The sequence below is a fragment of the Canis lupus genome, chromosome 26 (assembly GCF_048164855.1).
Source record: "Canis lupus baileyi chromosome 26, mCanLup2.hap1, whole genome shotgun sequence".
Classification (NCBI taxonomy): domain Eukaryota; kingdom Metazoa; phylum Chordata; class Mammalia; order Carnivora; family Canidae; genus Canis; species Canis lupus.
In genome coordinates this window covers 5,041,726-5,056,669 of record NC_132863.1, presented here as the reverse complement: position 1 = coordinate 5,056,669, position 14,944 = coordinate 5,041,726, and the positions used below count along the sequence as shown (strand labels likewise).

Here is a 14,944-nt window from a genome sequence, read left to right as displayed (position 1 = left end):
CGGCTCCCTGTGTGGAGCCTGCTTCTCCTTCTGCCTGTGTCTCTGCTTCTCTCTTTCTGTGTCTCTCATGAATAAATAAATAAAATCTTTTTAAAAGAGTGGTTACGTTAAGACAGAATAACAAAAGACTCATAGAACAGGGGTAAAGGAGTCCAGGAATATTTGATTTTTGATGATGAGCCCAACGGCTGTGGCTACTGCTATAAACTCCCTATGCTGGGCCAAGGTTCTGAGCTCAGCGCTCACAGGCCAGTATGTAATTTCCACAATTCCATGAGGCTGACACTTTATCTTTATTTTACAGAGAAAAATGTTGTCAGACTGTCTGCCTTTCTAAGCTTATCAAGATCAGAGTCCTCACCTGGGGCCATGGACGCTCTCAGCAACCTCAGCCTTCCTCTTAGCCCCCTTTCCCCCTTCCTCTTCCCCTCCCCTGCCTGCATTAAGTATCCTTCCTCATTCTTAGTAAGCTCATGCTTTCTGTAAGGACTTTGCTCTTGCTGTCCTCTTTGTGTGATGCTTTTTGGGGGCTTCGTCTCCTGCTCCTTTCGGGTCACCTCCTGGGGCGTGTAAGTATCACCCCCCCCCCCAGAGCTTTCTGTACCCACTAATACCCCCCTTCATCCCTGGTAATTTTCCTTGCTCTGAAGTCAGCTTTGTCTGGTATTAATACAGTTAGTCCAGCTTTCTACTTATCTGTGTTAGTGTGGGATATCTTTCTCCATCCCTCTACTTTTAATCTGTGCTTTTATAATTTAAAGTATTGGTTTCTCAGGATGTGTGGGTGGCTCAGTGGTTAAGCAGCTAGCTGCCTTCCGCTCAGGGCATACCTGGGGTCCTGGGATAGAGTCCCACATTGGGCTGCCTCGAGGAGCCTGGTTCTCTCTCTGTGTCTCTGCCTTTTTCTGTGTCTCTCATGAATAAATAAATAATATCTTTAAAAAAATAAAGTAGGTTTCTCACAGACAACATACAGTTGGTTGTTTTTATTTTTTAATCCACTGACAGTCTTTTTTCTTTTAATTGGTGTATTTAGACTGTTGACATGTAATGTAATGACTGATATAGTTAGATTACGATCCATCAGGTCTGTTAGTAGATTTCACTTGTTCCTCTTGTCCCTTCCTATTCTTTTCCTGCTTTCTCTGATTTTCTTTTTTTTTGTGTGAGAGAGCGCATGCATAAGTGAGGAAGGCGGACGGAGGGAGAGAAAGAGAGAATCTTAAGCAGGTTCCCTCCTGCCTGACATGGAGTGCAATCTCAAAACACAAGATCATGATCTGAGCTGAAACCAAGAGTGGGAAACTTAACTTACTGTGCCACCCAGGCACCCCGTGCCTTCTAATTTTAATTGAGCATTTATATAATTCCAGTTTTTCTCTTTTCTTAGCATATTCATAACTTTTAATTTTTTAATTTATTTTTTTACTTTTTTTAATGACTGTTCTTGAGTTTGACATATACATTTGTAACTAATCCAAGTCCTCTTTCAAACAGCACTATTCCACTCCACAGGTAGTACAAGTACCTTACAATAGGGTATTGTCAATTCTTTAATTCCATCCTCATAACATGCTGTCATTCATTATTTATCCAATCATTGAATACATGGTTGCTATTATTATTTGGAACAAACTGTTATCTGTTAGATCAATTAGGAATAAGAAAAATTAAAGATTCCATTTACCTTATTTCTTCTCTAAAACTTTTCCTTTTAAAAGTAGATTTGTGTTTCTGATCTATATCATTTTCCTTCTTTTTGATGAATTTATTTTAACATTTCTTGCAAGGCAGCTCTACTGGCCACAAATTTCCTAAGTTTTATTTGTCTGAAAAAATATTTTTTTCCTTCACTTTTGAAGGATACAGAATTCTATGTTGGTTTCTCTCTCTTACCACTTTAATCAAATTGCTTCTTGCTTCTATGATTTCTGAAGAGAAGTCAACGGTAATACCTATCCTTGCTCCTCTATAGTTACTATAAAACTCTGGTTTCTTTCAAGGTTTTTCCCTTTGTTTTTGATTTTTGGTAGTGTCTTAATCTGTTTGGGCTGCTATAACAATGTATCATACATTGGGTAGCTTATAACAACAGAAATTTATTTCTAACAGTTCTGGAGGCTGGGAAGTCCAAGATTAAGATGTCAGGAAACCTGATACCTTGTGAGAGCTTGCTACCTGGTTCTAGATGGCTGTTTCTGTGCCCTCACTTGGAGGAAGTGGTCAAGGGAGTGCTCTGGGCTCTCTTTTATAACTAATTTCTGAGGGCTTTACCCTGATGACCTAATCATCTCCCAAAGGCCCTATCTCCAAATACCATCATACTGGGGTTATGTTTCAAAAAATAAATTCTGGGGACAGGGGCACCAACATTCAGTTTATAACACATAGTTTGAATGTAATATATCTAGGTATAGATATTTTAGAATTTATCCTACTTGGTATTTTCTATGCTTCCTGGAGTTATAGTTTGGTATCTGTCATTAATTTGAGAAATTCTCATGTATATTAAAATTACATATTAAAAATACATAACATAATTATAATTTCAAGTATTTCTTTTATTCCTTTCTTTTCCTCTTAGTATTGCCATTAGGTGTGTATTATACCTTTTACAACTGTCCCATAGGTCTTAAATGTTTTGTTCATGTTTTTCATCCTTTTTTCCATTTGCATTTCATAGGTATTACCGTTGACTTCTCTTCAGAAATCACAGAAATCAGGTTTCTACTGATTTATCTTCAAGCTCATAGTTCCTTTCCCCAGTTGTCCAGCTGATTGATGAGTTCATCAAAGGTATGCTTCATTTCTGTTTGAAATTTCTAGTGTTTTTTATTTCTAGCATTTCCTTTTAATTCTTTTTTTAAAAAAATATTTTATTCATTTATTCATGAGAGACACAGAGAGAGAGGTAGAAACATAGGCAGAGGGAGTAGGTTCCATGCAGGAAGCCCGATGTGGGACTCAATCCTCGGATCCAGGATCACACCCTGAGTGGAAGGCAGACGCTCAACTGCCAAGCCACCCAGGCGTCCCATCCTTTTAATTCTTTCTTGGGAGTTTGCATCTCTCTGCTACACTAGTCATCTCTTCTTGCATGCTGTCCACACTCTTTCTATTGTAACCCTTAACATGTTAATCATAGTTATTTTAAATTCCTGATAATATAATAAGATAATTTCAAAATCTCTGCCAAATCTGGGTCTGATTCTGATGTTTGTTCTGTCTCTTCAAGCTGGTTGTTTTTTGTTTGTTTGTTTGTTTGTTTTTACCTTTAGTATGCCTTGTAGTTTTTTGTTGAAAGCTGAACATAATATACCACATAAAAGGAACTGAAGTCAATAGGCCTTTAGTGTGAGGCTTTATGTGTGTCTCTCTTGGAGTTAGGCTGTGCTTATTTTCTGATTCCCATGTTTTTGTCTACCTTGTTGTCTCTCTTAAATAAGGTCTTAGATATGTAGTTCTTTCAGTTGTTACTTTACAAAAGTCCTTTTGATATAGTGATATGGCATGGGAGAGAAATTCCACAGACCTATGATCTGATCTATGATCAGGTCTCAGTGTTTCAGTGAGCCTGGATCTCTAGGCTGTGACCTTCATAAGTGCTTCTTAGTTTTGTTTTTCTGTGTCCTCCCACTTTCCCTTTAGGTGAGAACAGCAAAGCTAGAGGGAGCTTAAGTTGGGTGCTTCCTCTTCCACTAGGTAACAGCTCTGGTAAAACACTTCCTCTTGAGGATAGGGCTGGTTAAGAACAGAATGCTCCAGGTTTATCTCAAAATGGCTTCTTTCCCCACCCTCTGCTGAAGCACGAGGGTTCCTCCTGCCCCATCCTGCTTGTGAGAAAGTGGTAGGGCTCCTTGAGGGAAAACACACAAAAGTATGTGTGTGTGGGGGTCTCCCAAAGACCAGGCCCCTCTTGACTCTAACTCTCAGATTTGTGTACAGGGAGCCTCCAGCAATTGATCAACTACTGTTGACATTTTCCTACCTTGTTATTGGTTCCCAGGGGTTTCTGTTCCTGGGCTTCTACTATGGCAAGTTATGATTCTGTTATCCGTCTGTCTCTTCTGTTTGGGGGGTGGCAATTTTCTTTTTAACTTTAAGTCTCTGATGGCTCAAAGAAGAGCTGCTGATTCTCAGTTTGTTCAGCTTTTCATGTCATTAGGATGGTGGTGATGACTTCTAAGCTCCCTACATGCTGTACTGGAAACAAGGATTCCCCTTACCTGAATTAAAGCAGCTTCATTCTTGTCCATCCTATCACTCTGTTTTATTTTCTTTATAACACCAAAGCTCCTATCTGAAAGTCTCTAGTTCAACCATTTATTTACTTACTAGTTGGCTGTCTCCCTTAGTAAAACTCCCTTAGTAAAAACCAGGAGTATGAGACCACAGGTCTTTGCCACAATATCTGGCATGAAGCAGCCTCAATAGATGCATTGCTTGAATGACTGAGAGAAGGCCTCTGGCTCCCAAGGCTCTGACCACAGGACACTAACCAAATCTGTTGTCCCCCTGCACATTTCTAGAATAAAACCTGTCATGATGGTCTGTCTTTTCGCTTCATGGAGATGCCTGAAAGGCCAGGATGAAAGGGTTAACAGTGTGGTCCTAGGGCCCTGAGCAGGCTTCTGGTGCTACACCTTTTAATTCGTTTGATGTGTTTGAAAAAAGGTTCCACAGTTAAAACAGAGAAACATAAAACCTGCAAAGACTGACTAAACCTATTTTGAGATTAGCACCTAGAACACAGAGGAATAGTTAGACAAGGAGCAAAGAAGGATGAAACTGTTACTTTTACTAATTATGAAAAATAATGAGCATCTCCCCCTTATGACAGTACTCCTGGCGTCGGGGTAGAGAGGAATATCAAGGAGCTATTCATAGTCTAAAGTTATTCAGAGTTGCCTAATCTAGGCAACAATGACAACCAACAAATAAGAAAGAATAACCCCTTCTTCCTATCTTAAAATAGTAAGTGCATTTCTTCCTATGACTTACCCTAAAAGCAGTCCATAATCAGTGAGATGAGCTACTTCTAAGTACACATGAAGAAAATCAGACAACAAAACCTCCACAACAACAAACAACAACCTAATGGATTTCAAGTAACACAAAGTATACCTTTCAGGAGAAATTCTCAGTGGTGGACAGTGGGCCTTGTTTCCTTCTCACAGAGGAATTCTGTGTGCTTCTGACACCCTGATGGAACAATCAGGAGAACACACCCTGTCTCTTGGCCAGAAGGCCCTTCCTACTGAGGCAGCTCAGAGGTAGAGGATGAGAACGGTCCTGATTTCTAACACAAAGCGAGCTCTACCATTTGCCACTCAGTGTACATTTACACAGGCTGGCTCTGACTGCCAAGGGAGGGAGGATAAGGCGAAAAAGAGAGAATGATCTATATATCAAAGGCCAACTGAAAAAAAAGGAAAACAATGTCAACTTTTGAGGCAAATCAATGGAGAAAGAATTCTCAAAAGCCAAATTGTTGTAAAGGATAAAACGGGAGCTTGGAGTTAATAATAGGCTATAGATTTTTTTTTCCATCTGTATTGGAGCTTATCTTATAAATAAATGTTCTTTATTATTCTTTGGCAACTGCTTGTAGGTGACTCAGTCTTTCAAAAACTGGACAAAAGAAATAATATAAATCCCTTGTATCCAGGGAATTCCTTTAATTAGGAGTGGCAATGAATTAGAGAAGAAATTTGTTTTTGATATAACATCTGCAGATGACAGTTGCCTTTCACAAAGTTCTTAATGTCATTCCTTTACTAAAAAAAACCTCCAATAACAATAATAATAAATTCCCAAAACAATATATCTCGGCAATACATTTTTGATAACATATTTTTTGGGTACCTGGCTGGCCAGTCAGTAAAGCATGTGATGACTGATCTCAGGGTTTTAGGTTCAAGCTCCATGTAGGGTGTAGAGATTACTTAAAAAAATAAAATCTTAAAAAAAAATAATGCCTTTTAGTAAATTCTGGTTATTCAGTATTTTTGATTATCTTTTAGAATAAATGATTCTTCACATATTCAAAAGTTAACAATTTACTTTCCCTGAGAATTTCCCAGAATATTTTAAAGGATATGCCTTAATCTGAAAAAGGTTATTTGGTTGGGGTCGAGATAAATAGGTAAGAAAATAACATATATGAAATAAAAAGAAATTTCCATAACCACACTGAGGTCAAACATACTCCACATATAATGAAGCCACACTAGTAGAAGATTTCCTTTCAAACACAGCTGCCAATACTGGCTACTCTTTGCCTTACATGGGCAAATGCTTTTGTGATTTCTGGTACATCAGCCTTAACCAGCATTTCTGGGCACTGGCTCCAGGTGAAGCTCCTGGGCTAGTGGGCACACACACACACACACATACACACACACTCACACACTGACACACTTGCAGTAGTTGCTGAGGCTGCAAGGGAGACAAATACCACCTTGACAGCAGCCTGGTGAGTTGGGGTGGCTTAGGGAGGAAAGGAGGGGCATCTAGGAACAGGAGAGTCAAACAGGCCATTGTCTTAAAGGGGCACTTAGAATTCCTGAAAAGGACAGCAGAGGACTTAGGCCCCAACCCGAATGCTACACCTGAGGAAATAAAAGTCCAAAGAAATTAAGAGACACCCATACCCACTGTGGCAGCACAGTGGTGTCCTGCCTTCTATCCTAGCATTCTTTCCTGCCTGCACTTCTCAGAAATGACTGAATCATCCATTTTTTCTCCCAAGCCCATATCTACCACGGCCAAGTAAGGAGAGTCTGGAGGATATTAACATGTCTTTCACTTATAAAACTGACATTCTGGTGGAGGTGACAAGGAGGACTCTTAGCTTCTCTTGTCTTTACTGCACCCAGTCAAGGCTGCTTCAGCATATCTGCCCTGCTGGACGGTCGGTCACTAATGTGCCTGCAGGTAAACACGACAGAAACACTAAAGCCTACCTTCACAAATTCATAAAAGCAAATATTCTAATCCCCCAGATTGTTTTTAGTTGCTGAAAAAAGAAAAGCAACATGGCAATATGGAAGCTTTATGAACCCCTTTTCTACAGAACTGGGCATTTAAACAAACCGTTTCAAGCACTCATGTTCTACTCTATATGCAAGTCTTCCCTGACTACTGACTTAGTAATAAAAGTAGAAATAAAAAATCCCTAGCAATCTGACAATAGCACATTTCTTTTCCATGACCAAAGGCTGTCAATATTTACAGGGACGAACTTACTTTTGAAAATAATTTCACAATGAAATCATGTCACTGAACACACTAATATTTATTTTATACAAAGGTCAATAAAAACCTCAAGAAGTGAGCAGATGCTCTCAGACGTGAGGGTTTTCTGTGCTCACACAGCAAACCCACATTTCTTCAACATACCATTTCGCAAATGCTGTGTATTATTAAGAGGAGGCGGACTCTGCCAGGCACATGATTTGTATATTTAAGGGAGGTGTATGGAATGAGAAAGCGAAATATGTTAAATTTCAAAGGACTTGGAAGCAATGCTGCCTGGGAGCTTGTATTACAAATAGCCCTACATTATTACATACGCTATTAATGAGGCGGAGTGAATGAAAGTACAATTTGAATATGCATGACTCTATCCAATGAGCAGGACTTTTGTGTACTGATGAGGTTTCCCCCCCCCCTCCTAAAAAAGGATTAAAATTATTCTCAGAGAAGTATGGCTGCCCAGAGACCAGTAAAATAAATGTACTTAGACCAGAGTCATACTATATTCAGATGAAATATACAGGTGCTAAAAGAATGCTTTTGACTCTACCTATAATTCACAAAACTTGTGCATAATCCTCTCCTCCTCCAAAAGAATATTCCCCAGCTTCAAGCAGCTGTGTCACTACAGTTTCTAAGCAAAAATAATGATTTTAGTGGAGATCCCTAAAAGTAGGCAAGGTTAAATAAACCTTTTGAGTGCAAAGCCTTTACTTCCACAGTGAGGAGCACTAGTTAAAAGACTGGGGAATGGGTAAATTATTGGACCAAATGGCTGAGAATTAATCTCTGCTGACTAGCTGTAATCTAACGAGGCGTCTGTGTCCCAGGGAGCCCGCAGCATGTCCCTGGCGGTATGTGCAGTGTGTCGAGTCTGCGTGGCACCCTTTGTCCTCGCTCACAGGCGGCCTTTCCCCTCATTGTCCATAATATCCTCATGCATCTGGGACGCGTGGAATGCATTCATACTAACAGACTTACCATTGTTTTCTCTCAGAAGCTTTGTTGAGCAAAGACTGCATCACGGTTACTGATAATTATATTGCTTAATTAATCAAGACAAAAAAAATTTGCAAATCATTGCCTGGTTGCCAAGCAGGGAGATAAAAAATGACAACAATACAAGCTGAAGCAATATAACAAAAGTAACAGCTATCTGATCAGAAATTCTTATATAATGAAGCTATTAATGCTAAATCGGTTAATGTTAACATTGCTCCAGGTGTCTCTACTTAGATGCAAACAAAAAGGCTAACATTATGGATATAAAAGGCCAAATGTTGCCATGGATTCTGTAACCTGATAGAGAGGACAGCCTTTTCATTTGATTAGGGAATGCAATTTAAATACCAGGGACTGAAGCCAAACAAACAGACTTTCCCTCCACAAGCCTCTTGCATTCACCCTGGGGTCAGTGGTTGGTGAACAAAAGGTCAGCCACACTTGCCCTGGAAATGTCTGGATTAATTTTATTACATTGTAATGGTTTGTACTTTAAATGTGGGGATAACACTAAATTTCCAGTTGGCCATTATTCTCTTCTTCCCTTTAGGCTTTTTGAATTGAAATATTAAGACAGCGATTTGCTCAATTCATCTATCAAAATTTATGACCAAATTTATAAAACTTACATACATTTTCTAAAGAAATTTTGAAAAGGTATGTTAATACTTGTTTAATGCGTTAAAAGTGTAATATCTTTTAAAAAATCATTTTTTAAGAAAGTTAGAAGTGTCACTTTTCACACTGTGAACTAAAATACCTTTCATGTTCTTTACTCATTACAAAAAATAAAGGTGACATTTTTAGGATGGTAAGTGACATTTTAGAGGGCCATGTTGAAAATGAACTAATAAAGCCAGTTAATCCATACTAAATATTAAAGAACCACATTTTGCAGATTTGGAAGCTATAGGGCACTAAATCTGTTGGTTGTCTAACATCAACATTTTCAGCTTAATTCTTAAAATTAGTGTTCTTCCTGGACAAACACAAATGTTATTAACACTCAAAGCCATTTTCTTACACGGGTGAAAACTTTACACATGCACAAAGACATGAATCAAAGATAACGCAAATATTTAGTATAAAGAACTTGTGGCTTCATCACTCCACTCCCTAAAAAGAAAAGAGGGTTCCCTTTATGTCAGGCTTCTCACCAGCCAGAGTGGGGCTTTTCTCAATTCAGGAGGTGACCCACGCTATGCCTAGTCTGAGAAATGGCTCATTATTTATTCTATTTGCATGGTAGTGACTGTAACCAAAAAGGTACTAGTAAGAGTAATATAACAACACAACAATTACCACTTAAATGGCTTTTATTCTGAGCCAGCCACTGTTGGCTGAAAGTGCCTTTCACTTTTTAGCTCATTTAATCTGCAGGACTTTAACACTTTAGATTTTGTTATAAATCCCAGGAAATCTCGGTTATCTATTATTATTATTATTATTATTTTAAAGCTCAAAAATAGAGAGTATTTAGAATAGTAACTTTTAGCTCCTTTGAGAGAGTAATTTGGAATGAAAATGAAAATTACACTTAATATCAACCCAGAGCACAAAGTCATTTTCTTGAGGAGTGACTTAACTATGCTACACATTTAATTAAAAACTTAGAAACAAACCCTCCTATTAATAATTCCAACACAAAAACAAGTCACTATATAAAGCACTGCTGAAATACCACTAAAGACATGGCAAGGATCAAAACCGTAGCCATAGCCAATGTAGTACATGGCACAGAACCACTGGATTGTTCCAGCCATTTCCATGATCAATACCAACTGATGTGGCTGCACTGATTCTGTGGCAAGGTGCTTCAATTGTTAAAAATCACCACATGGGCAGGCTGTGCTGCAGAGGCCTAGCCTTCTTCACGGCCATGCCCGCAATCCTTCAGGATTGACCCCTATTAGCGGCAGTCGGAGGCTCAGTGAGCACTGCCTGTCTGTCACGCAAGGTCAAATTCTATACCCACAGCCATCCACAAAATGCTAGATGTGACACAGGGTTCATTCAACTCTTATTATTATTAATCCATGTGTTCCAAATTTGAAATTACCATTTTAAAAAATTAAATTTAAATTCAAAACATTTATAATACCATTAATGTCTTCACACTATAATTTCCAAAGAGTCTTGTAATACAAATACAGAATTCTGTACTCTTGAGGAAAGATACTCTGAAAATCCCAATTCATACTGAATTTCCATATAGCAGGTGTAATTCAGATACATGTGAGACATGCACCAGTTGGAAAAAAGTCCCCTTTAACATATTTATAACATCGTTTTTCAAAAACAGTTAATCATATGGCAAATGCTATATGTCAGGGTGTACCTAACAGGTGAAAACGTACCTCAGGTTTCTTTGTGATTGCGATAAAGAACATGTGATTCTTCACTGGGTAAATAATGATTGAAACGTCTCCAAAGGCGGTCGGGATAATGCCCCTGCGGTAATCCCTGGAGTGTTCAGACCAGACGATGTGGACCTCGTCGTTCCCCAAGTGACGGAGCTGCAATGGCCAATTGGCTCTTTATTAATCAGAGTGATAACAGCAGTTTATGAGGGGTCGTGGCTTACAAATTGAATTATAATACTCAGAGGCAAAAATATTTCACTACTAGAAAAAGGTATGATACCACTGTCTTCTATGAGGATTTAAAAGACACAAGCACATGAAAACACTGCTCACTTTCTATGAAATACACGGGCACTGAGATGATGCATATAAACATGGCAGGTACATTATGGCGGGAAGGGGTCAAGACCTTTTCAAGAATTTTTTTAAATTAAATTTTACTCTTGTATTAAAGCCTTTTGCTTTATATTGCTGAGCATGTCTCCAAACAATTAACGAGTGACATTAGCCTTTTATTCCATATTACAATAGGGCTTCATAAGACTCTTTAATTCAATGGTTATTAAGAAAAAAATATGAATATGAGACCAAATGTTACTTACCAAATGTATAAACACTAGATTTGTGACAAAGCTTTAAGAAAAAGTGTGTATTAAATTACCTTTGTCTAAGAAATAATATTACATAAATTTAATAAGAACACTTGATTAGCATTCAGAGAGTGCCTTACTAAATATAAAGGATATTCACATGGATCGTTTCCTTTAATCTTTCCACTAACTCTTAGGCAGATGACATCATCTTTGTGTTATCTGACAGGGAGGAGATGGGTCTCAGGAAGACAAAGGCACCACCTGACCAAGGTGTGAAATCAGTGAGTAGCAGAGTGGGTATGGAGATCTGGGCTGGGACTTCTAACTCTGTGCCATTTCTCCTGCTCATGGCCATCTAAGTCATCCCCAAAAGCCAACTGTACTGTCACAGCTCAAATAGGGTAGCCCATTGTTTTGGTCATTTTATTGATAAAGAGGCCATAAAGTCCAAAAACAAGTCAGAGACCTCAGCGGGTCTGCGGAGGGCTTAGCATGCCTCCAAGGAAGAGACTCTTTGAGACTTCCTCCCGGTCTGAGCTTTTCAGATGCAAGAACACTCTTGCTGAAGGTCCTGCATACCAACTGAACATCCTGAGCTATAGAAATCCACACATGAAATTGTCTGGTAAGCCTGAAAGTGTGGCTAAAAGAAAGTAGGTTACAAACATTAAAATGTTGGCCAAAATTGAAGTCCTACAACCATAAAAGCTGACTGGAGAAGGCCCTTTAACACCTACTGAAAATCTGAGGTCTGGTTCTCTCCCATGCTTGAGAAGAATGCCACCATGAAAAATAATTTCTTACTTCTCATCTTATTTAATAGATGAGCCCTAAAAATGACTAAATTCAGATGCACTGTTAATAAAATATGTTGTACCAAAGGTAATGTGGTTTTATATTAAAATACAAAAAAAAGGATTTTTTGAATATCATGTATTTAAAACATGTTAGCATAAATAAAATTTTCTTTACAGACTATTTGACCACAAAAGAAAAATCTGAGGGGACCCCAACATGGCCTCCTTTCCATTTACAAGGTTACAAAGGAATTTGGTTTGCTGCAATGCTTTCCTATTCTTCACTCTTTCATGCTTCTGGGAATGACTGTGTAAGTCTATTTTTTTAAATGGCTTATATTGGTACCCTTGTACTATAGTGAAGTGCATGTGCAGTTGCAGGTAACCCCTACAGTAGGAGGCACACAATTCACCCATGTCTGAACTTGGGCTCTGGGATAAAGGCAACTCTGTGTGTTGAGCACAAGTCATATGATCCAGAACAATTTAATGGTGTCTACAACATTCTCAATGTAAAATTACCCAGTATATCTCTTTTCTTCTTTTTTCTCTGTCACATAAAAAGGCTAAAAGGGTAGCAGGGAAAAGGTATAGCCAAGAAGCCACTACTATCCATAAATAGTTAAAGGAAAGACACCAAGTTCTTACAGCAATACTGCATGAATGTCTCTATATTTCTCTATTTCCACCTCTCTTTCTTTTCTCTTTTCTTTTTTAATAAAACATGCCAGGCTCTCTCAACACACTCCTAAAATTCAATCGTTTTGGAGTAAAAACATGGTAGTCAGCATTATCAGCAACACAATGAAGGCAGGTTTTCAAGGGAAACAGGAATTATATCAAATTTAAACTTTTGGGGGGGAATTTAGGCCAACAGAAGATAATTGTGACAGTGGGGATACTGTCATCCTGTAAAGAGGGGCAAACTTCCAGGTGGTTTTGTTGTGCTCTTTGATAAGCCAGCACAAAAGTCGCAATGGGAACAATACACCTACTAAACACCCTACAAATGTGGTAGCCCACCTAATGCTAGCACCTTAAAACCTGTGAGGCTCCTTTCAATCTAGAAGTGTAAGTTGCTTAAGGCATTAGCTCTGAAGTAATACAGTGATTACTGAAATTTTGCAGTCACTCTCTCTTTTCTCAATTAGGTTCCTCAATTATATAATCCAAATAAGTTTCTTCTAATTCTGTTTGGACTGTGTTCTCAGAACCGCAGCAAGGGAGAACAGTATCCCACTGACAGACCCATCCCCCCAGTGTGGCATTTCTGTAATTAAGGAAAAGCTATTTCTGTGTGGTGATGATATAATATTCATCATCTCAAAGCTGCTTTCAATGTCATGTGCTCCAGATCTCTGGACAAGTCACAGTTTAATTAGCTAACTCTCAAAACTAAGAGCTAAGGCCACGGGACCCACTGACTGGTAGATCTGGAGCAAAGAGCAGAAACATGCCCTCTTCTACCTCAGACAAGAACCCAAGCCAGTGAAACAAGTAAAGCTAACTCAGCCAAGATGTCCACCATGTCAGAACATGAAGGAATACTCTGGAAACTTCACTGTGTTGCTCAGTTTAAAAGGGGATTTCATTACAAAGATGTCATTTTGTAAGTTCTGGAGAATTCTGAATAGAGGTTCCCAAATTGAAATCCACCAGTGAGTTTGTTGTGTGCGCACAAGTCAAGCTGGTATGACTCATGTATAATGTGGGAGAGACTGATGAATCTCGTCCTGGGATGGAGCTGTCATTCATGCCAGCAATTGCTTCAGTTGCACAACAGGCTCCAGAATGTGCGGATGCCTAACAGGCTCGGAACAAATGCTTGGTTCTTCAGTCTTAAGAAATCAACCCCATGTCCTGCCACTTCTCATCCTGACAGAGTTTTAAAGTTCCTCCGCCCGGGCCATTCTGCCTGCTGCTGCCAGGCGGCATGCACTGGTGACACTGGTCATGGTACACACCTAATAGGCTGACCTCCTTTCTCGACTAATTGCATTACATCGCCAGCTGGCTCCAGAAGGAGTCGTCTGTTTGATTGAAGAATTCCTGCTCCTCAGTGGGCCCGGCTGCTACTTTTACTAAGTAACAGTCAGGCCTGACATCCCCATTGTTCAGCTGACAGTGTGCCCATCCTAAAATCTAAGTTTTATTTGTAAATTAACCAAGAAACTTCCTGCCAGAACAGTGCTGCCTGGAGACTGATAATGTGGGCCTTTCATCCCTTTTCACTTGTACTGTATCACTGCCAATTTGTTTTTTATGCGGCTGGCCAGCCTGAGGCTATAAAAGCCTTGTAAGACATAAGTGCAATTATAGTCCTGGAGTCAAATGAATTGGACAAATCCAATAGCACAGCTCTGTCCCCACTCTGCAAACCCCTACAGCAGTTAGATTAGCTGTGAAAAATCTAATCTAGCTAGAGCTAACAAATTTCTGCAGTGAAGGATCAAGAGTTCAGTATGGGGTTGCAACCGGATTGCAGAATTGAAAAAGTACCCCCATGACAGGGGCAGAAGAGAGCATGAATCACTTTAGAATTTTGCAGCTCATTTTTAAGCTGTTAGGGACAATTTAGTTAGAATAAGACAAGGAACTGTGGGCTGCTGTTACTGTGACTGATTTTTAGTCTGGCTGTGAGACATCCTGATAAAGAGAGTTTGTCACTAATGATGCTAAATCTCAGAGCTTCAAAAGGTATCAGCTGAATTTTGATTATTACAGTAGGGAATCTTTCAACCAAGCGAAGCCTTGCAACATTATTTATAGCAAGGCGTTTTAACAAGAAAACATGATGTCTTTTCTCAAAAAAGAAAAAAAAGAAGAGAAAGAGAAAAAAATAAAAGAATCCTACCTAGGAAATAATTTTTAAAAAATATTTTAAATAAACCTATTAACAAAATAGTTCTTGGTCATAAAAAAAATCATACAA

At 38.9% G+C, this 14,944-nt stretch overlaps 1 protein-coding gene across 9 annotated transcripts in view; it reads right to left on the bottom strand.

Annotated features, from left to right (window-relative positions):
- The window catches only part of RALGAPA2 (Ral GTPase activating protein catalytic subunit alpha 2), a 327,019-nt gene that overhangs the window by 87,922 nt on the left and 224,153 nt on the right, over positions 1-14,944 (bottom strand). For all 9 annotated transcript variants that reach the window (XR_012018147.1, XR_012018148.1, XR_012018146.1 and 6 more), the window contains one exon: positions 10,617-10,775. Coding sequence is in view for 2 of the 9 variants with exons in the window: in XM_072799835.1 (XP_072655936.1) it covers positions 10,617-10,775 (159 nt within the window). In the remaining 7 variants the exon portion in view is untranslated. The remainder of the gene's footprint in view (positions 1-10,616; positions 10,776-14,944) is intronic.